General features: G+C 36.2%; 1 protein-coding gene across 7 annotated transcripts in view; it reads left to right on the top strand.

Annotated features, from left to right (window-relative positions):
* Positions 1-24,873, top strand: part of PEX5L (peroxisomal biogenesis factor 5 like) — a 261,179-nt gene that overhangs the window by 148,267 nt on the left and 88,039 nt on the right. For 5 of the 7 annotated variants that reach the window (XM_051983218.1, XM_051983216.1, XM_051983215.1 and 2 more), the window contains 2 exons: positions 8,353-8,457; positions 20,433-20,544. In XM_051983218.1, coding sequence (XP_051839178.1) covers positions 8,353-8,457; positions 20,433-20,544 — 217 coding nt within the window. The remainder of the gene's footprint in view (positions 1-8,352; positions 8,458-20,432; positions 20,545-24,873) is intronic. The other 2 variants (XM_051983221.1, XM_051983217.1) reach the window with 1 other exon arrangement.

Genomic DNA, 24,873 nt, shown 5'->3' with positions numbered 1-24,873 from the left:
AACAACTATGTGCTGACAATCTGGGGAAGGTAAACTGAGTACCAGTGTACTCACAGGGTAAAACCATTGTTAAGATATTTATCAATTTAGAGGAAGTATAGAGTAGGAGAAAGAGTACTTGGAGTCAAAAAGACCTAAGTCTAGATGTTTCCTCAGACATTTACTAGTTATGTAATTCTGAGCAAGACACTTTTCCTTTCTTTGGACAATGCTATTTCCTCTTCTATAGAAGCAGGGGGTTGGCCTTGATGACCTATAAAGTCCCTTTCGCTTACAAATCTATTTCAAATAATAGCAATAATCATAGCTAGTATTTATAGAGTACTTTAAAATTTGCAGAGTATTTTATTATGTTCTCATCTTCATAATAATTCTATGAGACAGATACTAATATTGTCACATTTTAGAGATGAGGAAACTAAGGCTGAGAGAGATTAAATGATTTGCTCAAGGTCACAAAGCTATTAAGTGTCAAAGGTAGAATCTAAACTCAAGACATACTAACCCCAGTTCCACACTCTATACACCGTAGCTCCTAGCCACTTAAACTGGTAAAAATTCACTGTGAGCAGCAGATCCCATATTAAAAAACAAACAAACAAACAATCTTTTTGCAATCAAATATATAAATTTCATTAGGGTATTCAGAACTAAGAGGTTTGGTTCTTTAAAAAAAGTTATATGGATTTCATTATTGCTGTTGTTGTTTGATTTAGCACCCCCAAAATAGGACAGTTCCTTACACAAAAGAGTATTCAACTCCATTTGTTTTAATTGATTTTCTATGCTAAGAATATTGGCATGAACTGGACCTAGCCTTCTATTTATGATTTTTGCAATGTTGTAACTAGTGATTTTTGAGTCCAAGATATGCCACGTGAAACAAGCTCCCTTAAAAAAGGCAACTGGGTAGCAAAAGTTGATAGAGCTGTGTTTGAAGTCTTCCCATAAACATTTACTAGCTGTGTGACCTTGAACAAGACAGTTACCCTTCTGTGCCTCAAATTACTCAACTGTAAAATGGTTTCTAAGCTCCTTTCTGTCTCTAGATCTATAGAGAAAGACCCAAGTCACTGTCAGGCTTACTGCTCAGAATGCCAGTGGAAGACCCCATGGGAGAGAGAATTCAGAAATATGGGGAGGGAAGAGAAGAAAGCTCCTTGAGTTTCCTGTTCCAAAAGCTCTGACTTCATAATCAAAGGGTGATGTCCAGACACTATATCTGTATATAGAGTCTTTATCTATAAAATGTGGGGCTTAGAGGTTTAAAGTAGATGCCTCTGATACCCCTTCCAGCTGTACAATTATCACCTCATGCTCCTCATTATTGTTGCTAACGAGGTGCTAAATCTACTATCTCTAATATGCATAAGGTCTCAAAATGGTACCAAATGATGCTCTTTGAATTTCTAACACACACACACACACACACACACACACACACACACACACCACCACCACCACCCTCCACCTGTATTAAAACCCTAGTTGATGCCATCCTTGTTAATTCTAGCCTCCGGTTAGTGGGTCCCAACTCTGGTATAGAGCCTCAAGAAATGCTTTAGAAACTTTCTTTCAGGAGAAAAACAACAGCACTGGTTCCTGAAGTTACTCATCAATAACAAGAATTACTCAGAGCATACCATAAGTCTCTGTGTTTCAATGTACCCACCAGGATACATTATTCTGGATAGAAAATCCAAAATAAAAGTAAATGAATTCCTGCTTCCAACAGAACTTGTAAAACCCTTAGAATTGTGCCATTTTAGTGCATCAGTACCATTTGAAGTAGGCACAACAACTCCTTCTGACATTTACCTTCCCTGGTAAAGAAAGATGATCCAGTCTCTGCCTACAAAGGAATATAAGCCTCAATAGAGATCAGCCTTATTGTACCTTATTTAGTGCAGCCACGAGTATGATTCCCTCAGTATCAGAAATGAAAGACTCTTTTCCCCTTTTATTGGTCAAGGTCAGAAAATAGAGATGTAATCATATAAAAATAGTGAAATGTTTAAAAATGAAACTACATTGAAGAAGCAACATGGAAGGTATATTGGATTTGGAGTCAGAAGACCAGGACAATTTTACTACTTGCTAAATGGATAACTTTAGGCTAATCACTAGAACTTACAAAGAAAAACCTCCTGTAAAAAAGAATGAATGTCAATAGAAGTTTTCTAAAAATCGTTTCTAGTCTTGAATGTCATTAGTGTATATGTACATGTAGATACAGAAAATCAAAGCTCTAGAATAGAATAGGACCTCAGAGATAATTCATTCTCCATTGTATGGGTGAGGAAATTGAGGTTAAGGAGATAAAAGTACTTATCTATACTCACACAGTAACAGGCAGTAGAAGTAGAATCTGAACCTACCTCTCTGATTCTGTTTCCATTTCCTTATAATGCTTATTTTTCCCTGGATCTGTGTTTTCACAGGGGTGAGTAACACCTCCAGTGGAAACTATCTCCACTCATGCAGAGAAGAAACTCTTTTGGTCCCCTGAGGTACTGAGGGGTAAAAGGCTCTGCCATGGTCCAGCACTCAGCAGTGTCCAGCACATAATAGGTACTTAATAAATGGTGCTTGGTTGATTGGTTGACTGACTGATGATCACAAAGCCAGTATATTAAAGAACCAAGTCTTCTAGACTACAAGGTCAGACTTCCTCTATCAACTACCTGAAGCTGCCTTTCAAAAAATATGTGTATCATTCTTAGTATCACTCATCTTACATGTGAGAATCCTGCATGTATGAACATATATATACATGAATAAACACATATGCAGGATGAATAATACTAAGAGTATTTATTCTTTGAAATATTTAGGTGCTATCTATATGGAAAGATTCTCCAAACTCTAGTTCCTAAGGTCAATTATGAGCTGCTATTAGATAATGATTTCAGATGTCTTCTCCCTTATGTTTTCCATAATTCTATTTCCCCCTTCGTGATAATATAGACACATGCATCTATGTATGTATATATAAATGTATGCATGTATATATGTGGAGGGGAAGAGGGAAAGAATGGGAGAAAGAGAGACAGAAATAGAAAGACAAGGATAGAGAGACAGAGATAGACAGAAACAGAGGAAGACTGAGTAATAGAGACAGAGAACTAGACAGAATCAGAAATGGAGAAAGAGACTTGACCTGATTTCATATATATGTATTTAACATATTCTTACATTCATATTTACATACATATATACATTTGTATACATAGACATAGATATGTTAAATTGAAAGGGCCTGGATAAATTATAATAGACATAAGAAACTGAGAAATTGTAGCCACGGAAGTAGTAATACAATCTGTAATTAGAAAATTGCCTGAGAATTTAAAAACAAATTTTAGGCTTAATATAAGCAAGGCTATCATGAGTTCTTGGGAAGTGATACCAACTCCCCTGAGGATCCAACATGTAGAGTTGAAAGAGTCTTTTGAAGCTGTGTAGTCCAATCAATTCTATTGTTATATATAAGGAAACCAAGACCACATGATTTGCTGGTTGAAGGTATTCATACCCAACATCTTTGCTCACATTTGGGTGTTCCTTTTTTCCTGGAGGTCTTTGAGTACAGGCTGCCCAACATTTTGTCAGGAAACTTAAAGAGGCACCTCTAGTTTAGGCACCATCTGGATTAAATACCCCTCCCCTTTCCAATTCCATGATTCTGTATTAGTCTATCCAATTTATGTAAATTATATCTAAATCTGTCTGGTCCTTTTTTTAATTCCATGTAGCCCCTGGGAGATCTTTATTTTTATAGAGTCTTTAGGAAGAATTTCAATGTATTAAACATTCAACTTATGGAATTTTTTTTAAGTTTTTAAGGAAAAAAAAAGACTTAAAGACAATATAGCATAGTAAATAAAGTGCTAGATTGGAGGCAGGAAGACCTGGATTCAAATCTGATCTCTAACTTACTAACGATGTGACATGGGCAAGTTATTTAACTTTGCTGAGCCTCACTTTTCTCATCTATAAAATGGAATGTTTCCTGCTTTGTTAAAGTGAGAGTTCTTATTCATCCATGAATTAATATGAATTGGACTAGTTGGGCTCAAGGTCTCTCCCAAATCTAATGATGTGGAATACCTTGCTAGTTTGGAATACTTGAGCAATTTTTCTGTCAGGGAGAAAAGGATTGTATGCTGTATCCAATCTATATGACTGTGGATGATATTTGCTTATCAACGGGACTGGATTGGACAAAGAAAGCGCTTTTCAAAACCTTTTCAATTTCTTTGAAACAATCTGTTCTGACTTCCTGAAAAAAGTTTCCCAACCAAACACGAAAGCTATCACATAGACAACTAGAAAGGTTTACTAGGGACGGACACATGAGCATTCTCACAAGACTAGGTGAGTGGTATTTCTGCTTTGTGAACCAGCACAACATGTGGTTTTTATCATTATCATTAAAGCATGTTACATATGAGTTTTAATTCCATTTGTTCCTCCCAACAACCTTATGAGGTATGTGCAATTATCCCCATTTACAGATGAAGAAACTGGTGCTGAAAGATTAGTGACTTGCCCAGAGACACGTAGCTAATATCCGAAACAGGATTTGAACCTGTAGGGCCTTCTGATCCAACTTCCTTCAAACTAGCAAACTGCCCCTGGATGTTGCCTTTGGCCAACAGTATTCCTTGAATTCAGTTATGTCAAATGATACTGATCTGAAAGGTTATATGGGTCATCATTGTGGGGCTGCCAATCAGATTGCTTTGGTCTCAGCTCCTATGAGGATACAAGATTGTCATTTGGGCTCAAATTCTATATAGAGGACAGGACAAGAAGATGGAGAAATAGTTTTCTGAATAGATCTTCATGTCTTATTCTATACAAATTATATCATAATTAGTCTTTGTTTACCATTATAAGCCGAGGAGAAGGAGTTGTTCTAAGGCTTAGTGTTTATTATCTTGCCTTGCATAATGTATTTGCTGTCTGGGTATATGCAAATCACCCATAAATCTATTCACCCTCATAAGTATCTTATAAACCTCAAATGTGACCCTCAGGAAAAGCATGAGCTCCTAAAAAAATCAAAGCCACAAACCCAAAGGAATAATGGAATTTTCCCATTTTGTTGTTCACGTCATTGTCCAAATATCCAAAAGGATTCCTTGAAATTCAACTGTCAGGGCACAAATCTTCTTAAATGACAAATGATGAAAGAACAGCCTGAAATAGTATGCAGAGAGTATCACGACATGATGATTGACTTCCCATGTCTCTGTATTCCCTTGTGAAAAATCTTGTCAGAAAAAAAATATGACTTATAAATTCATTTACATGCATGAAAGTATATTTAGAGTCTATTTTGTTGCCATCGTGCTAATACAAACAATAGAGTGTTAAGCAATACTGACCTCTAAGTGTGGTTATATTCAGAAAAACGAGTTTGAAATCTGCATTTTCATGGCATGCACGTGTTCCTCCCAAGCTTGAAGCCATATCTCACTGATTTTTAAAGAGGAAAAAAAAACGTCCAGGTTCCCAACAGCCCAGTACAACTGCCGACCCCGAATCCCTGCCATAAGCTAAGCTCTGAGGGTCAGAGTCACTCTCGTTAGGGATGAAGGAGAGATCGAGCAAGTGCGCTGCTTGATTTCAAAGACACCCAGTGAAGGTGGGGTCAGGGTTGGGAGGAAGTCTTCCTTTGATGGACAATAAAGCCCATTTGAATTGGTAGTGGCTGGTGGGAGACGGGAGTGAAAGCTGGAACCCCAGGATGTCATTTTTGCAGCGTTTACAATTCTGCCCTCTGACTGTAGCCACACTTCCCAACACAATGAGATTTGGGGTTCCTTCAGACGCGGAGTGCTTGTGAGAGGGGGGAAAGTTCACCATAAGCTCTAACGTGGGTGTCATGACTCTTTCCAGGTAGTAGGTGTAACCTTGAAGAAAAAGTGGCACTGTCTCCAAAAAAGTGACCTGACTCTGGCCTTGGTGGGTTTTTCTACTGTGCAAGAAATAAACAGCACCGCATGTGTTTCCGATACATCCTTTCTCGCTGATCACTGCTTTGTTCTAGAGTTCAGCATGAAAGGACTAATTTTTATTTATTTCTTTTCTTTAGTAAAATAGCATGTCAGTTGCTAATCCCAGCTACTCCAGTTGCACATATTTTTTTAATTCAAAAAAGTTTATGGATTGGTAGCATTTCAAATAAGTGATATATATTCTGAAGGTTAGATTTAGAATCTTTGAAATGCTGACCAATTGACATTATGTTCTCTTAGCCCAAGAAATGAAACTCTTGATTTTTTTTATTTGATTTATTTTAATTACACCATTTATCCTAGGTCTTATTTCTTTGAATAGAAAAAAAAAGGAATTCAGACTCGAGCATGCCTCTGTTGTCCGAAACTTCTGGGAGCATGGAAAGAAATCTTCCTGGGTGGATTATACTCTTTGAGAATATAAACTACAAAGATTGTGTCATGCTTATTTAGCACTGGATTTAGTTTGTAGATGGCCTCTTCTGACTTTCTATGCTTTCGGGGTGAATGTGACAGCAAACTAATTTTCACATCAGTAATGAAATGTTATATGGTTTTAGTAATGATCTAAGAAATCTCTTCACAAAACATAGAATTATATACAGTCTTATGTGAAGCATCAATATTGTTCCAATCTAGAACTCCTGTATAATAATGCATTCAGATGTTTAGCCGAATATAGGTCAAGAATGATGTGGCACTGCGATCAGATTGCCTGTGAAGATGGCTGCCATTGAGAAGGTTGGGGAAATTTCTGAAATCCCATACTCAGATTTCTAGAAAAAAAGGGGACATTTCCCTTTAAAGAAAAATCTTTAGCATTTCAGACAATTGTACACATTCTAAAATTTAATCTCACAGAAAAGAGAATATATAATTGTTCTCAGAAATAAATTACTAGCTTTTAAATTTTATGAAGGAAAAGGGTGAGAAAATTAGATAGTGGTTTCTTTTTTAAAAGAAAAGTGTGGGGGGAGTTATCTTTTAAATGGAGACTTTGCTTAATGAGATACACTTTGAAAGCCATATGTGTACCCTAGTGAAAAAATTCCATCTTTCTTTGTTGTTTTGTGGTTATCAAAATAAACTTGGCCTTAGAGGTTAGCAGTGACCTTAGCAGATATTGCTCTTTTCAGATATTGGCCACCAAAATTCCATCACACTCCTTAATCTACCATGTACAGGATACTGCCATATCCCTGTGAACCCCATTTCCATTTTTTTCAGCACACTGCCGAGGCAAACCATTAAATGCATTCTTAAGATCGAATTCCCCATTTCTAGAAAAGCCCTTTGTTTATACAAGGTGATGAGAAAATAAGCTTTGAGAAGCTTATTTTCAAAAGGAAGTTTACTTTCTTTTGGTAAAAGATTTGAAATATCAATTAGTTTTCATATCACCTGAAAAGCATCTAAGTCCTTAGCAGAGCTAGTTTTGAGCAAGTTGAGAGTTTTTCAAGTTCCCCATTGCCTTTAATGATAAGAAATTTCATTTTTTCAAATTAAACAATGGGGCATCTAGAGAATCCCATTACTCTCTGGAATTATGAAATATTAGTCTACAAGTATTGTCTTTGGAGAACGTGGTTGTTAATTTACCCATCAACCATTCTTTGGCTCATGTCTGGACTTATGACGTTCCTTAAGAATGACATCTTTGTAATTCAGGTCAGTTTCTTGATAGTCAAGAAAGAGATCCATGGTCAGACTATCATCCCACAGTAGGCTGGGCAAGTTATAAAACCACCATTCATTTTCCACTCTACCTTAGGTAAATTAGAATGCTTGCTACCCTCAATGTGGTCCTGTGCCTTGGACATAGTCCTTCAATACTATTCCTTATCTCAAATTGGATTTACCATTATCATTCAATCAATCCATCAATCCACAAGTATTTACCGAGCATTTACAGTGTTCCTGGCACTATCCTAGCCAATGGGTATTCAATGACAGAAATAATCCCAACCCTCAACGAGCTTGCATTCTACCAGGGAAGATGTGACATAAGTGAGGGATTTCTAAATTATTGTTGATGTCATGAAAATTGTATTTAAAAGATATTACAAATATGAAACACGATGTTAATATTAAATATAACATATATAATGTCCGTGGTAAAGTTGTAAACACTAACTAGATGTTCATAAATCTCCTTTCCAGTATTTTTGTGTATTTTGTTCTCAGCCAAGAACCTCAAGACTTCCTTCTACCTTCCTACTCTTCATTTATGTTGTGGATTGTTCTTTAACCAGTTAGAATTTCTTGTATCAAATAACAAGTTCACGTTTCCTCCTGACCCAAGTCATTGTTGATTTCACTGTTATAGGGGAAAAGCTCTAGGGCAGCCGATAAGGCTGTTGCCATGGTGATGAAGGAGATACCGAGGGAGGAGTCTGCTGAAGAAAAGCCCCTCCTTACTATGACATCACAGGTGGGCAGACCAATAGGGTTCCAGTAGGAAGCTGACATATGTTAATCGATCAGAGACTGGTTTTTTTACTAGTGAAGAAACATTCACTTTTTTGAATCAATAAAAAAAAGAGACAGTTTTCACTGAAACAATTATAAAGTGGAAAATTGGGGGGAGGGAAAGAAAATACAATTTAGTACTTAATTATGGATATTAATTTTCATTACTCAATCTTAGTTATTTTTTTAAATATATGTATACATACAAATATGACAAATGTTGCTTCATTATGAAGGACTATTAAAAAGAACCTTTGGGAAATGGATAATCATTCATTGAATAGTACTTTGGAATAAAAAGAAAACTAAACACAAATTCCAATTGACAAAGTTATTTGACATAGAGCCCATAGACATATGTCAGTTTGCCAGTAGATTTTCTAAACGGATTTTCTTAAATGTTAAATATATCCATGTTGTGAATATGTGCATTGCAAACATATGTATACACATATTGTTATGGATAACTAACTTTGAAGGGTGATCCAAAAGTCCACTTGCCAGAAATTGCTTGTGCAAAGTTTTGCCTATGTGGTGACCTTGATATCATCAGTGCTGTTTAGTCTATAAGCACGAGGGGGCCAATTTTTGCATTTGTTATAACTTAATTACGAGAAGCAAATTTGGGCATATGTGCAGGGGCTCTCTGATGATGTGTGGGAGGCAGCCGGGCTTTTGAATCATCCTGCAAAATTAATGCATATATGTATATATAAGAGAGATGGCATGGAGTAGTGGATAGAGGGCTAGCCTTGAAATCAGTGAGACCTGAATTCAAGTCTCGGCTCTGACATATGTGAGCTATGTGATCAAGGGCAAGTCATTAAGTTCTCCATGCTTCCAGATAACCCTCCAAGATTCTGCAATACAGTAGAAGGAGAATTGGATTTTGAACATGGAATCCAAGGTATGCTACTCACTAACAGTGAGGCTTTGAATAAATGACCAAACTGTCTGGACCTCAGCTCCCTCAACTGTAAAAAGAGGGGGTTGGACTAGTTGACCCCTATGTCCAGCTCTAAATCCACAATTCCATGATTCTTTGATTCAAGTTAGAGAAGCAAGCAACAATCTGCCTCCTTAAAGTAAGTTTTCTTACTTTACTTTACTGGGGAGTTTCCTGTACTTATGGAATCATAGCTCTAGATCCCCCTACCACCTTCAACAAAAAAATAATATACAAAGTTATCTATCCTCAGTTTGGGGTGCTGCCATATCCCCCAATTATTTTTATTTTTATTTCTAAAAGAAAATTAAATTTTTATTTACAATGAACATATAATGTAGTTTATGATGCTATGTTCCACATTTCATTTTTCCAAATCCAGTCAATACAATGATTTTTTCACTGAACAGGACATGTCTAAAGTCAATATGCCCCTGAAGACCCTTAGAGAAGGCATTTATGCCCAAAGCTATGTTTTAGCAGTTCACTTTATTCCATCAGCAAATCTTTTCTTCCAGTTGCTAAAAACATATGTGGTTTTGTTTTATCTTCAACGTTATGTTGCAAGTAATGAAAATTATAATGACACGTTACATCCAAATTGGGTAAGGAAAACGTCTGTTAAAGAGAGCCAAGGAGTTTTGGCTGAATTTTATATTTTCAGAGCTGTTAGGACGTGTGTGTGTGTGTGTGTGTGTGTGTGTGTGTGTGTGTGTGTGGTGTCGTGTTTTAATCTACAAAATAGAGAAGCCTCAGTTCAATGACGCACAGAACATGTTGATGCAGTTGCTTGGTATTTATCAACTTTTCCAGACTCCAGTTATTCCACCCACTATCCATTTTGCATCCGTTAGATGCTTGGCAGAGTTACTCTGAGTCTATATGACCTTTGTGAATTTATCTCAGCCAAAATATCTAGCCAGTTCTATTTGCAGATGCTCATGAGACTGCCACATGAGTGACAGATAGTGATAGATACATTGGGGGGTTTCAGATATCCATGAGCATGTAGACGGGCCTTTCTGATCCAGAAGATTGCTGCTGGTTCTGTTTTGCAGCGATGTACCTGATCACCATATGCTGCATTTCAGAGCATACATTAGTCTATTGAACTCCTTTTCTCTTTTGCCCAAACAAGGATTTTTTTCTCTATTATATGATTTTCAGTTATCCTTCTTAAATTTTCAAAATGACTGTTCTTCCCACGATCTTGACAAAATGTTTTGTCCAAAATGAATATTGCCCTGTTCTTGTATTCAGAAAAGAGTGGATGTCAATTTCCTCCTCTAACATCTGTCTATCATTGCTATGTGTTTTTGACAATCAGTTAAAGCATTGCTGCATGAGAGTTCTAGACTGCTTTCTTTCATGCATCCTATTCTTGTTGCACGCTGTCTCGTTTATGAATTGGCAACACGAGAACACCTATTCATAAACATTTTTGGCACCTGTTGTGCTAAGTGTTTTTTTTTAAATAAATTGATTCAGTGACAGCTGTTATCCAGTTACTTCTCAGTTGAATGCACACTTTTATTACTTGATACACCCACATGGACTCTTCTCTGGTGTATACCAGGCAAAACTAAAAAATAAAAAAGAAGCAGGATGATCTGAAAAAGTGAGTACTTCCAATGGTGACCATAACATTCAATCTATGTCCCATATCATCTGTTATTCTCCTAGCCTACCTGTATGAATGTACTAGTGTCATGAAGCATTTTTGTGCTGGTGTCTCTACATCAAGTGCCCCAGTGAGGGGCGATGTTCATGAGAATGCTGTGAGTGGCCCATGACCCCATTTTGTAGAATCATCTCAATCCATGGTCTGATGGGGAAGGGGAGAACTGATGTTTCATGTCATAAGTTAACTAATAGGTTGGAAGATAACTAATTTACTTATTGACAGTGTTGAGTTTCTTGGAAACTCACCCATATCCAGTAAAGTTGATGTAATAAGCAACCTTTCATTTGCTCAGCAATCATTCATCAGATTAAATTATAATCACAAAGCTTTAGAGTATCAGTACTGCTATGTTGTGTTTCTATGTATTTATGCCTACTGTCCATGAATCATCTTTCAGCCTTATTCCTATCCCCAGCTTCTGAAGTCCATGAGTTTTTCTCTAGTCTTATGGACAAAGTGAAGATAATGTTGAATGTGGAATCTGAACTCAATAATTTCTGAACATCCAAAAGACTTATATGATTGTGATTGTTACCCATTCGTGCTTTATGAGGGCAAGGATTGAGCACCAACAAAGACTCAAGCACATTATATAATCCAGGATTCAGATGATCCTGGACTGACCCGTTTCCCTCAGGAAAACAGAGGTAGAGTCATATAACAGTCAAGAAGAATAGTTGTAATAGCCTATTTCAGTACACAGCAAAAAATGACAAACAGCACAGTATAGTGGAAAGCATTTAGGACTAAGAGTTAGGGTTCATATCCCAGCTTCATCTCTTAGTATTCCATGCTCTTTGGCAACTTCTCTGAGTCTCATTTCCTTTAACTGTGAAATGAAGGGGTTGGTCTAAGATGACCATCAAGATCTTTTTCATCTCAAGTCCATGATCCTTCATATTTGATGAAATATTTGAAGGAGAAAAAATAAAGAGTTTGTTAAGGTGTGATAGGTGAACTTTTTCTTTAAATACAATAGTAACAAAGTCTGTAGTGTGAGAATATTCCACATATGGGGGACAACCCAAGAAAAAGTAGAGTGTTAAGACATGGACAATGATATAAGAGAAATAACAGTGGATCAGAGAATATTCAAAAAAAAAAAAAGAAGAAGACAGAAAAGATAGGAAGGAGCTAGATTGTGAAGTAGTATGTTACATTTGGTCCTGGAGGTTATGGGAAATCCACTCTAGGTTAGTGAGTTGAGGTGTGACAAAGAAGAGGCCAACTACTGCCATGTTTCCAGGACCTTCTTGTTCTTTCCTAGTCCTCTTATTAATTGGCATGAGAACTAGCATTAATTGCCCATTAATAATGGTTTCCAGAACCACTGACTTGATCACCTAACTCAAACCCTCTTCACAGCAAGATGGGTCTTGACATCTATCACCTTTCACCAGATACCAGCTATCTACTTACTTCCTTATATCTTTGAATCCCATCCCTTTCCTCTGCGCTATAATCCTTATATATTTCTGTTTTCCACAGATGCTTCATTGTAGTAAAAGCAGAGGAATAGAGAAAAGCTTCCTGATCAGACACCAGCAACTGCCTATTCTTCCCCTCCTAGTGCCATGGAGTGCCAGTCCTACAACACATTAATTAGGACTTTGTTTCTGCTCCTATCATCAATGCTAATCATTTTGTTGAACCAAATTCTATTACATTTGTTAAATTAAAATATATTAGAATCCTCACAAGATACAACATATAAAATTCTCTTTCACAAGTCATATCTACTAGTAGGGCTGTATTTTTGGTCAATATTGGCACATAGAGAGACAGTGTGGTATAATGGGTAGAGAGCCTGCTCCAGAAGCAGGAAGGCCCAGGTTTAAGTTTTTTCTTGGACACACACTAGTTATGTGACCCTAGCAAATCACTTAAATTATGAATACGCTAGGTCCAGACAATTGTCTAAAACTGTAGGACATTCTACTGCATTGGTAAAAGGAGCTTTCTTACCTGGGAATATCCTATATTTGTGAAATCTCAGTTCTAGAATTCTTCCCTGTTTTCACATTTCCAATGAAAGCATTGGGCATTTCATAAGCTAACTCATTTTCCTCCATGTTGAAAAGATTCTGGGTCATCTCCAGAAATCTCCTATGGCCTTGCTGTATATAGGTATTTTTAATGCTCAGAGAATACTCAAGGTGATCTCAAAAGAACTAGATTTAGTCAAAAAGGATTTGCTACAAATTTCTTATGTGTTTGCATTTACTACTTATATTTCCAGGCTGATATGTCCTCCCCAATCCAGAGAACCACTGGGAATCTTTCAAAACTGTTCAGGATATTAGCTCCCTTTGAATAGAGATCAAGTAATGCAAAGGAAGATGACTTTAGAAAGTCATCAAAATATAGCCAAAAACTTAGACAATGGCTGAGATCCCTTCTAAACTCTGAAATTCTGTTAGGCTGGGAATGGATTCTTCCATACATTCTGCTAGGTTCACTGTTTTATTTATCCTATTGATTAGGCTTCTTACAAGCTTACTGATACATGATTTAGTTTGAGGTTCTTTTCTAAGTAAGGACAAAGCTCATCTAGTCCTAGGCAGGTAACTCAATAGCACAACACCAAGCAGGAACCTAATTGATGAATATGACACCTGCATTGAATCAACAATGTTAGGGGAAAAAAAAACAAAGAAGGCATATGGGGAGTTTCCAAACACAAACTCCTACGCCGTGTTAAAAACAGATCTGAACACTTTCCATTCATGTAGAAACTAATTAAGAAAAACTTCAGAATGTTTAATTGTTTCACATGCAGTAAGGGGGAAAAAAAGACAAGTTGTTTAACTGGATTTTTTTTTTTTAAATCAGCATTGACAGAAAAGGGGGGGAAGTATTGACACCTTGTTTTCCAGTCTGCTTTTAATGATATGGTTTTTTATCTTAAGTTTTTTTTTCCAGTTCAGTGGAAGCAGATGAGTTTTTCTCTAACCTACTTAGAAATGAAAATGAAACATTCCTTTTTAAATCAAACACCGATCCAGGTCCTTTGGTCTAAAAAATGATTTTCCCTTGTTCATGAGAATATGTCATTATCTTTGGAGGCTCTTGTGTTATTATTTAAAATTCATTTAATTTTGGGAGCCATTCTATAGCATCCAGGATACCATGGATCTTCTTTGTCCCCAAATTAAAATATAAATGTTTGGATAAATTATAAACTTATAATAGTAAATATATAAAAATGAAATATTGCTTTTTAAAAGACCAAGCCATGTCCTTTTGTCTAAAAATGATTTTCCCTTGTTCATGAGAATATGTCATTATCTTTGGAGGCTCTTGTGTTATTATTTAAAATTCACTTAATTTTGGGAGCCATTCTATAGCATCCAGGGTACCATGGATCTCCTTTGTCTCCAAATTAAAATATAAATGTTTGGATAAATTATAAACTTATAATAGTAAATATATGAAAATCAAACACCAATCCAGGTCCTTTGGTATAAAATGATTTTGTCTTGTTCATGAGAATATATCAATGTCTTTGGAGGCTCTTGTGTTATATTTAAAATGCATTTAGTTTTGGGAGCCATTCTATAGCATCTAGGATACCATGGATCTCCTTTGTCCCCAAATTAAAATATAGATGTTTGGATAAATTATAAACTCATAGTATTAAATATATAAATAAGCAAAAAAAAAAAAAACTTGAAGCCTCAACTCCTTTGTATTTGAAAATAGCTCCTGATATTCCATGTCCCCCCTCCTTTTTTTTTCTCTTTTGAAATCAGGGAAAGACATTTAGGTCAAGGATATGAGTGGCAGGGATGCTTCACCCCTTTCAACAAAACCATTGGCTTGGACACAGGCACATCAGAGATCAGGAATGCTTTCACTTATCCAGTACATGAATAAATATGAAATCCAGCCCAAGAAGATAGAATTGATCATGGAGTCACTGATGTAGACTCGGAAGGTCATCTAGACCAATCTGAAGGTTATCTAGTGAAATCCTTTCATTTACAGAAGCGGAAAGTGAAGCACACACACACACAAAAAGTGATTTGACCAATATAGTAGAAACAAGATTCAAATCTGGTTCTTCTGAGCCCACATCCAGCACTGTTTTAGCAGGGCGTGTCACTTATAGACTACACTACCACATTTGCACTTTGTTAGCACTGTCCTATACTACTACAATAACTTATCAAGCCTTCCCAGCTGCTCTGGATCTAGGAAGTCATAGATTCATAAGTTCGTAGATACAGAGTATATATATCCATATAGAGAGAGACAGAGACAGAGACATAGAGAGAGACAAAGAAACAGACAGAGACAGAGAGACACACACACACACACAGAGAGAGAGAGAGAGAGAGAGAAAGCTTTTAAAGAAACCCTAAAGATCATCAAGTCCAATATGAGGCCCAGAGAGGGCAAGATCATATATCAAGGAACCATCTGAAGCAGAATTACAAGTTAGATTTTCCTGACTCTGAATCTAGTCATAGTATTCCCCCATCTTCTCTTCTTCCTAACCAATGAAAGCATCACCTGCCATTCATTTCTGCCCATGGTAACTCCCAATTACTTTTCCAGGTCTCCTTTTTTTGGTTTTCTTCTACCTCCTTCTTAAACCCTGCATCCTGCTTCAGAAACTCTGCTCATCCTCCAAAGTTTTATATGAACCAAACTAGATTCCCATAGGAGAAAAAATAAAACATTGACCTAGAAAGCAGGAAAATGCAGAAAATGCTTAGGAGAATGTTCAGGGAAGTCAGTCTAAGGAATTGGGAGTGAAAATAAATGGTGGTGGTGGGCTTAAAACAACCTGGGTGCCAAATTCAAATTAGGAGACCAGGTCCCTAGGGGGTGGACAAAGACCGACATTACAAGAATCAAATAAATGCTTCCTAATGGAAACCTTTCTTTCCCTATAAATAACATACAAATAAAAGGGATAGGAATTAACACTGTTCATATTTAAAAGTCTACTTTTCAATTCTGTTTTCTGGTCCTGTTTCCCTCAACCATTAATACAGAGACTGTAAGCAATCTTTCTATTTAAAAAAAAAAAATCAAAGAAGTACTTGGTTGAATGAGATGGAAAGAGGCCGAAATCCTTCTGTTAACTTTCAGCAGATTTGCCTACAAGCATTAAGTCTGCCAAGAAACCTACCCACTTCCTTAGTTTCCTCTGAGGGCTGTTTCCTATGAGATTTTTATGTAGCTAAACCATCCTACTGCCTTATGTTTCCTATATGACATTTTTGTGTAGAAAAAAATACCCTTATTGCTTCCCAAATAAGGTTTTTATGTGGATAGACCATCCCACTTCCTTACTGTTTCCAACATAAGGTTTTTATGTATACAAACCATCCCACTTCCTTTAATTTTTTGAACCACACCTGTGGTTTTGTGGGTATAAGGAACTCCCAGGAAGAAAGCTCCCTCTAGGAAAGTAGGTTGACACCTTCTCTCCAACATACAATCCAGGGTCCACTGATAGGATAGATAAGTAATTTGCACAGAGCCATATAGCCAGTGTATTTCAGAGGTAAGATATAAACTCAGGTACTCCTGACTCCCAACTCAGTCGACCATCCAGTTCACTGGGCTGCCTTATCCATTGCTTCTCAAACACAGATTTTCTGTAGACAAGCTATCCCATTTCCTTATAGTTTCCTATATTATTTTTATGTAAATAAACCATTCCACTGCCTTTTTTTTCTTTAACTTTGAAATTATTTTCTCCCCTATATAGTAATATTATTTTCTTCCCTATATAGTAATATTATTTTCTTATCAGGTTTACTCTTAACAGGAGGCTCTATAATTTACATTTGAGTATAAACTACAGAAATCTAATACTCTGGGAACTTGGTTTTGCTCTTCTCCTGGAGTTTAGACCAATTCCTAATATTTATCATCATGGTCAACACAGAGTTATGGCTTTGGGAAACAATGAATGTTTAGGGTTTTTTTCTGCAGAACAGTTTAATTTAGTCTAAATTTATCATTAAAAACATTCTAAAGCCTGTCAAGGTGATATGAACTATACTTACCAAATATTCTTACCACATTGAGATGTCCTTTAGTTATAGCCAAGGGGGCTAGCCCTCTTTGATTGGTAACTTTTATCCTTCTTTCATCTAAATTATAGTAACAAAAAAATGGTTTCCAACAGACATCTATATGATCCTATACTTGCTCCAACATAAATGTCTATCCCCTAAAATAACAACTTGGGTTAAAAATATCAACTTCCTCTTATTAGTGAATACGTGTCAGCCAATGAGTGCAATATGGCTCTGGGTGGCACAACAGAAGCCCTAAAAATCAGTCAATTATGAAGCACTCATTAAATGTCTTTCTACAATGTGCCAGAAATTTTGCTAAATCCATTAGTATCAAGCATTTATAAAATGCTTATTATGTACCATGTACCACTCTGGGCACTAGAAATACAAAGAAAGGCCAAAAAAATGTTCTCTACCTTCAGGGAGCATACACTGTGATAGAGGAGACAGTATCTAACTGTAGAGTTATATGAAAGAAATATGCAGAATATAGCATATACAAATGAGGTCATTTGAAAGACATTCTGATATTGGGGATTAGGAAAGGCTCCTTGTTGTAGGTGAGATTTAAGCTGAATCAGAACCAAGTGCTGGAAATACAAAAAAAGCAAAGATGGGGGTACAAGGGCAAAGGTGAATCAATCCTTGCCTTAAAGAGATTCTCTTTAGTAATTGCTATTCATTTGTCTTTCATGAGCACAAGGTAGTACCTTAATAAAGGAGCCCTTCTTCAGCTATTAAAGCTTTCTGGTTCAATAGACTGTAAAACTTGTGTAGGCAGCTATCAATCTTTCAGGACATAAAATGTGACTCCCCCTGGAGTGAGAAATATGCTACCACAATGACCACGAAGTGGACAATCCCAGAAGAGATGACTGGCAGTTTCTATATTCCTATGGAATTGTCAGGGACAGATAGCTGGCCAGTGCAGCAAAGGTCACTAAGCTACAAAACCTTGAGCAATGATCACTGGATGTACTGCATCCTAGGATCCAGGATTTAGAGTTTGAAGCAATCTTAGAGGACATGGAGATTAGCCTCTACAGATGAGATTGACTAATTTGTCTCCCTGTCACCCAAGTAGCAATGGCAGAACAAAGATTTGAACCCAGGACCTCAAACTCCTAGCAGGGGTATTCCTGTTCTACCACACTGCCTCCTAGCAAACCTAGAGGAAGGAGAGGAGCAATTTTTTTTTATTTTCTGGAAGATCTAATACAGGACATTTTCATTCTATTTCTGGCTACTAATGGTTGCTTTTATATAACAAAGGATAATCATAGCAGACACTCAGAAACTCAGGCTAACCCACACTCTACCAAATTGAATTAGTATTTTTCTAAAATATGAGGGTATAGTCCCAAAATATTCAAACTTCTTTCAGTGGGAGGCAGAGTCCTGGCACTGAATGCTGGACTCAATCCCTTTTTGGTTTAGGTGAACATCTTCAGAATGTTGTCTCAACATTATTGGGTGACCTTCATACATCAAAAATACACAAAAGCTATTGGAGAGATTTAAAAAGTGTTCTTAAGAGAGACTTGAACCCTTAAATTTCTCCCTTAACATGATTTCAGTTTTGAGAGACCAACTTCCCCAGCCACAAGTCATATATAACCTATTTATAACCTGGTAGCTAAGGTTCACAGAATACAACAAATCTTCACATTTATCACTATCAAAGTGCAGGCTGTGCATTGCAATAACCCTCTATGGCTGCTGATCGTGATTTATCAGAGAGGTAGAGTCTCATGATACAGATGAATCAAATTGATATGGCCAATATCCAAGTAACCATTCATCCAACCGATAACTCAAACAATTAAAAAGCACTTATTAAGCACCTACTATGTGTCAAAGACTATGCTAGATTCTGGAACTACAAAGATGGAAATGAAACAATCCTTGCCCTAATAGAGCTCCCATGTTAATTAAGCATTTAATTAAGCATTAAATACTTCCTTCCTTTTTGCTTATTCAGAGAAATTATCCAAAATTTGTTAAAGAACCATAGTTATCAGCAGCCATCAGGTCTCTATTATCACACCTAGGTCATTCTGACAGAGAAACAAGAACATGGAACCCACAGAAGCAAGACAACATCCGTGGACTTCTACTGACTGCTTTAGAAGTTAAAACATATATTTCTAATTTAGGTTTCTAAATATATGTGAAATATCTAGTTATTTCTTTCTTTGCTGTTCTCCCTCCCTCCAGTAACAAACCAGAAATAAATGATTCATCTTAAGAGATCTAATAATAATAATAATAAAAATCCAATCTTGCAAAGAAGATAAATTATAGGGTGAGTAGTTGAATCACATAGGAAGATTTCAATTTCCAAATGGGTTTCCCAACGTGTTCCTTCAAATGATTTCCCTTGTAAACTTCCATGTTTACTTTAAGTCCATTAATCAAAGATGGCCAGACAGAGGCAGGTGAAGAGGTAAATGGAGTAGCTTCAAACTAAAATGCTCAATTGAATTCAACAAACATTTAATAATTGACTATTGTATACCAGGCACTATTCGGCAGTGCAGATAGAGACACAAAAATGAAAATTACTGTAAGGAATCAATAGCAGGATCTTTACCATTAGAATAGAAAACAAGAGGGAATATTACTGACAAAAGTTTCAACTTTTAAAGACACGACTATTACACAAAGCACCTGTACAACTGACACTTTTCAGTAGCACCATGATAAAATGGTGTTTTCATTCAATACAAGATAATATAGAAGGAACTTGGGCTCTTTCTATTTTTAACTGAGAGAGTTTATACACATTAAATACATATATGTGTGCTGAGTTGTCTCATGAGCACACAGGAACACAATATACATTATGAGTGGGCCATCCTACTTAGAAGATGTACACTGTGAAACCAAACCTATTCCTGCTACTTTTAGCATGTTATTTTCTTGGTTTGGCAGTGAGAAATCAAGGATTGGCCATTAATGATTGAGGCTGAACAAGAGTCCCAATGGCATTTTAACAATAGAAATTGACTCAAAGAACCTTGTAGAATGGGAGGAAAGCTTAAATTAAAAGCCTTTAAATTAAAGCTAACTGCACTGGGGAGGAAGGGAGTGATGGGTAGAATTTTGATAGTGCTAGAAGGCTCATTTTGTTTGTTTGTTTGTTTGTTTAGCTTAATTTTTTTTGGTAGGCTTGCTATTCCCATTTTGTTGCGAGGCTGCATTGTAATTAGTCTGGTTCTGCTGCTAAAACAAGCTTTCTGATACCTGTATTCATTTGTCCTCAGCTGGTGAATGAACAGCAAGAAAGCAGACCCCTTCTAAGTCCTTCCATCGATGACTTTCTCTGTGAGACCAAAGCGGAAGCCATAGCCAGGCCAGTAACATCAAATACAGCAGGTAATTCATTTTCTTGATCTCATTAGAACTCAAATACAGTTAATCTGGGCAATCATGAAATTCTGATTTTCTTTCCATAGTACACTTACATATTTGTTTCCAAAAAGGGAGAAGATCCTTTCCAGCCAAACAAAGCTTTATAATACCATATGTGCTGTTAGATATAAACCCACAAAGCAGTTTTCATGGTGCAACAAATTGTAATCTATGTACCAGTTTAATGAAAGGAGAAGGAGGGACAGCTAGATGTCACAGTGGATAGAACACTGACCTTGGAGTCATGGGAAGGAGTCAACAGGGTTGAATTTTTTTTCTCTTCACATATCTGTCTCTATATTTATGTCTATATCTCATACAGGGTGAGAGCATAGTCTTGAAGGAAGACCCAGCTTCAAAGTCCTTCCTCTGACACATACTAGCAAGTTACTTAACTTCTCAGTACTTCCAGAAGCTCTTTAAGATAATCCATTTGGAGGAGTTGCCATAAATCAGCAAATGAAGTTTCTATACTGTGAATTCCTGTTCTGATAAAATCACAAGGGGGGGGGGGAGAGGGAGGAGGGAGTGAAGAGGAGGGATGTAAGAGATACCTTTTGAAAGATCTCTCCACAACAAAAAGGTTGCTCGGGCTAATATGATGGTAAATTTGTCTCCAGCCATGTTTTATTAAAAAAAATTCTCATAGAATAAAATATTATGGATGGTTCTTTTAAGACAGATCATTTAAATGAATTTGCTGTGATGATGGAAAGCTTATTTAATTCCTTATGCATAAATCTGGTACTTGCTATGCATGCAGACACACATACACAAATCCCATATCCACAAATTTTGACAAGTCCACTAGAAATAAACAAACTTGATTTTAATTTAAGCAATAATTATAGTCTTATAACTTTATCACCAATAGATAAAATTACTTACATGTTTTATAAAGGAAAGGAGAAAAATTCATAAAACTGGAAGGACATTCTTGAGAAATAATAAGGAAAAATGTTTTGAATAAAAACACAAATGTGATTTTGGTTGTGCATGAGTTTATTAAATTTGTCCCAACCCTCTAAATTGCTTATTGCATTGTCAGCAAGAAAGCAGTCATGGCTTTTTGAAGGCCCTAAAGCAGGAAAAAAGTTTGAGAGAGGGCAAGTTCTTCTCAGGCCTGGATCTCAGAACCTTCGGCTCCTTCCAACCCCTGCTTATATTACAGAGAACTCCAGAGCTATAAGTGGCAATTTTGAACCTAGGAAGAACAGAGAGGGGAAAAAAACATATATAATCAGTGTTTTCAAATCAATTTCTACAGTCAAAACAGTATCCTCATACAGAGCAGAAACAAAGGAACACCACCAGTCTGAGTAAAGATGGAGCAGAGTAGGGCTAATCCAGAGAAGAATTCTTTTGAGCAAATACTCCAGGAAATGGAAGTGGATTGTCTGATAGCTTCCTATTTTTACCAACACTTCTTGGAAACTAGATGTTGGGAGGCAATATGGCTTAATGGATAGAGAACTGGCCTCAGAACTGTGCATTTTAATCCTGCCTCTGAAATATATTATGTGACTATCCACTTAATTTCTCCATGGACCAGGATATCTTCTAAGACTACATAAATTAAAAGACTGTTGTATTAAAGTTTCTCTACATCAATGAAATAACAAACCTAAACTCAAAAGAAAAAAACACATATGATTGCTAAGTTCTGTTATTTTTTTGGTGATAGACCATAAGAGCCTTAGGTACCTTCAAAATTTATCACTAAAGGCTAAATCCCTGGTTACACCTCTGTCTAACTCACTCTGAAAGGATATCCTTGAGAAAAGCATAAAGTTTGATGTAACAACCTTTGAAAAAGGGGTTTTTCTATTTTTCTAAGTAATCGCTTCAAAAAATAGAGAAAGCCAAAAAGAGTTTGATTAAAACAAAGAAAATGTATCATTTCCTGAGCACAGTCAATACAGTAGAAAATACACTATCTCTATTTAAGTGAGGAGGGTTGGGGAATCTCTGTCTTTAGCGTGCTCAGCTTCATCTCTTGAACACATCTTATTTATGAGCTCTTCACAGTAAAAAATCTCATGTTTGCAATTTAGAAGGCAAATATTTTACTTCAAATGTAACCTCTCAAGACAGATTAATTTCTCAAGAGTCCAAAAATATCCCCAACAATAATTAATATAATTTTGGAGCACAACAACATTAAAATAATATAAAAGACACTCATAAATTTATAAAGATAAATTAAAATGGTGACTCCTTTACTAATTTTCATTTTTTAAAAGAGTTATTTTCTTGCTTGGAAGAAATGCTAAGTTTTCATTGTTTTCCACATTGCTTCCAATTGATCTTAGCCTTTTCTTTATCTCAACAGTGAGGGAAATTGCATGTCATCCAGAAGTGGGCTAATTTAATTGGCCAAATGAAATTAAAGTCAAGTATATTATTAAGGAAATACATAGTATATAAGGTTTCGCTCATATATTACAAGATCGAAGCAGAGCTTCCTAAAGGATTCTATTTCATCATATTAGTGGCTATGCTTTGGATACAGGAAATCTCAAGGAATTGGGATACTTTGCCTGTAAGTTTCTTTCAGCTCAAAAGTCTGAGAACACCCATAGACACACTCTCAGAACATTCTAGGTTCTTGAGAGAACCTCAGAGTGTTTTTTTCCTTCTTTCAAAATGCCATCTCAAATATCTTCCTCTACATGAGGTTTTCCCTGATTCCTTCTGTGGTTAGTACTCTCTATCCCAAACTATCTTGGATTAAAATTTTTGTTGCTATTATCAAACCTTTTAAGTTATGTCTGAGTCTTCATGACCCCATTTAGGGTTTCTTGGCAAAGCTGCTGGAATGGTTTGTCATTTCCTTCTCCAGCTCATTTTACAGATGAGCTGTCTTGGACATATGATCATCAGACAAATTGGAACTAGGGAGTTCATTTTAAGAGCAACAAAAAGCTCTTCTGCATTGTCAAATCATTGAAGTTTTTTTGGAAACAAGACTTGAGTCAATTAAGCACAGCAAGCAATGGGCAAAGATTCAAGGTAGAAGGTAGAACCCTGGGAAAGGGGAATCATGGCACAATGCTCACAAAGTACCAGGGATCTTAGTGCCAGTGAGTTCATTCCACAGCTAGGAAATCAGAAAAGCACAAAGCTTCAACTTATTTAGAAAAAGGGAATAAGTAATAAAAATAAATAATGTCTTGCCTCATAATCAAATCAGTTTCTTAAAAACACTATATCCTTGTTTTCTGAACAGCTCTCATCTAACCAAGTTAGGCTGGATAGTGCTTGCCTCATAGAACTAGAACTGAAAGGAGTTTCAGAGGAGAATCTTCATGTCCCATTTTCCATCTCTGCATTTATGTAAGCTGTCCCCTGGCCTGCAATAAGCATGTTTTAGAACCCAGATTCTTAAACTGCGGTTCACATCTCTATATGGGATCTCATAACTGAATCCTGGGAGGGGGTTAGGAAATTATGATTTATTATCATTAAATGTTTGATTTGTATACCTCACATAAAATTTCTTGAATGAAAAGGGGTCACAAATGGAAAAAGTTTAAGAAGTCCTATTTTAAAGGGTGTTTTTTTTTCCTTTTCAATTGGGAGACACATGTGGGAAAAGGTGAATATAATTGTTTAACTGAAAAGAAATCAGGAAAATGTTTTTTAAAACATGTTTAATCACTAATCCACATGAGTTTATTTTCACTGACATTAGATATATTAGTAATTCCTTGTGATTGACTATTGTCCATCAGTCAGATTTGAGGAGGCCAAAGACATTTATATTTCATTTAAAATAAAAGTCTTGAATTAATTTAACTCTGAAGTTTCTCCCTTTGTAGAGTGCTTTAATTATTTGCAAAGCACTTTACATGTACATTTTAATCCTTGTAAAACCCCAGAGGGAGAGATAAGTACTGCTATTATTCCCATTTTGCGGATGAGAAAACTGAGGATGAAGGAAAATAAGTGATTTGCCCAGTCAGATGACTGAGGCAGGATTTAGCTCCAGGTCCAGCCCTTTATCTACTGTACTATTGAATGCCTCATTGAAACTTTTGATCCTTAAGTAAAATTATAAAAATTTAAATTAACAAGCAGTTACTGAATGTATGGGCATATATATATATATATATATATATATATATATATATATATACAGTTACATAGTTATTATATATGATATTGCCATTTCTACTATATTAATACTATATACCTGTTCTCTGACTATATAGAGAATAATCATAAAGAGAATAAAAACTAAGTTGTTTAATAGAGTGCTAGCCTGGAGGCAGGGAAACTCATCATCCTAAG

The sequence above is a fragment of the Antechinus flavipes genome, chromosome 3 (genome assembly GCF_016432865.1).
Source record: "Antechinus flavipes isolate AdamAnt ecotype Samford, QLD, Australia chromosome 3, AdamAnt_v2, whole genome shotgun sequence".
NCBI lineage: Eukaryota > Metazoa > Chordata > Mammalia > Dasyuromorphia > Dasyuridae > Antechinus > Antechinus flavipes.
Note: the sequence above shows the minus strand (reverse complement) of the source record. Positions and strands in the feature narration are given on the sequence as shown.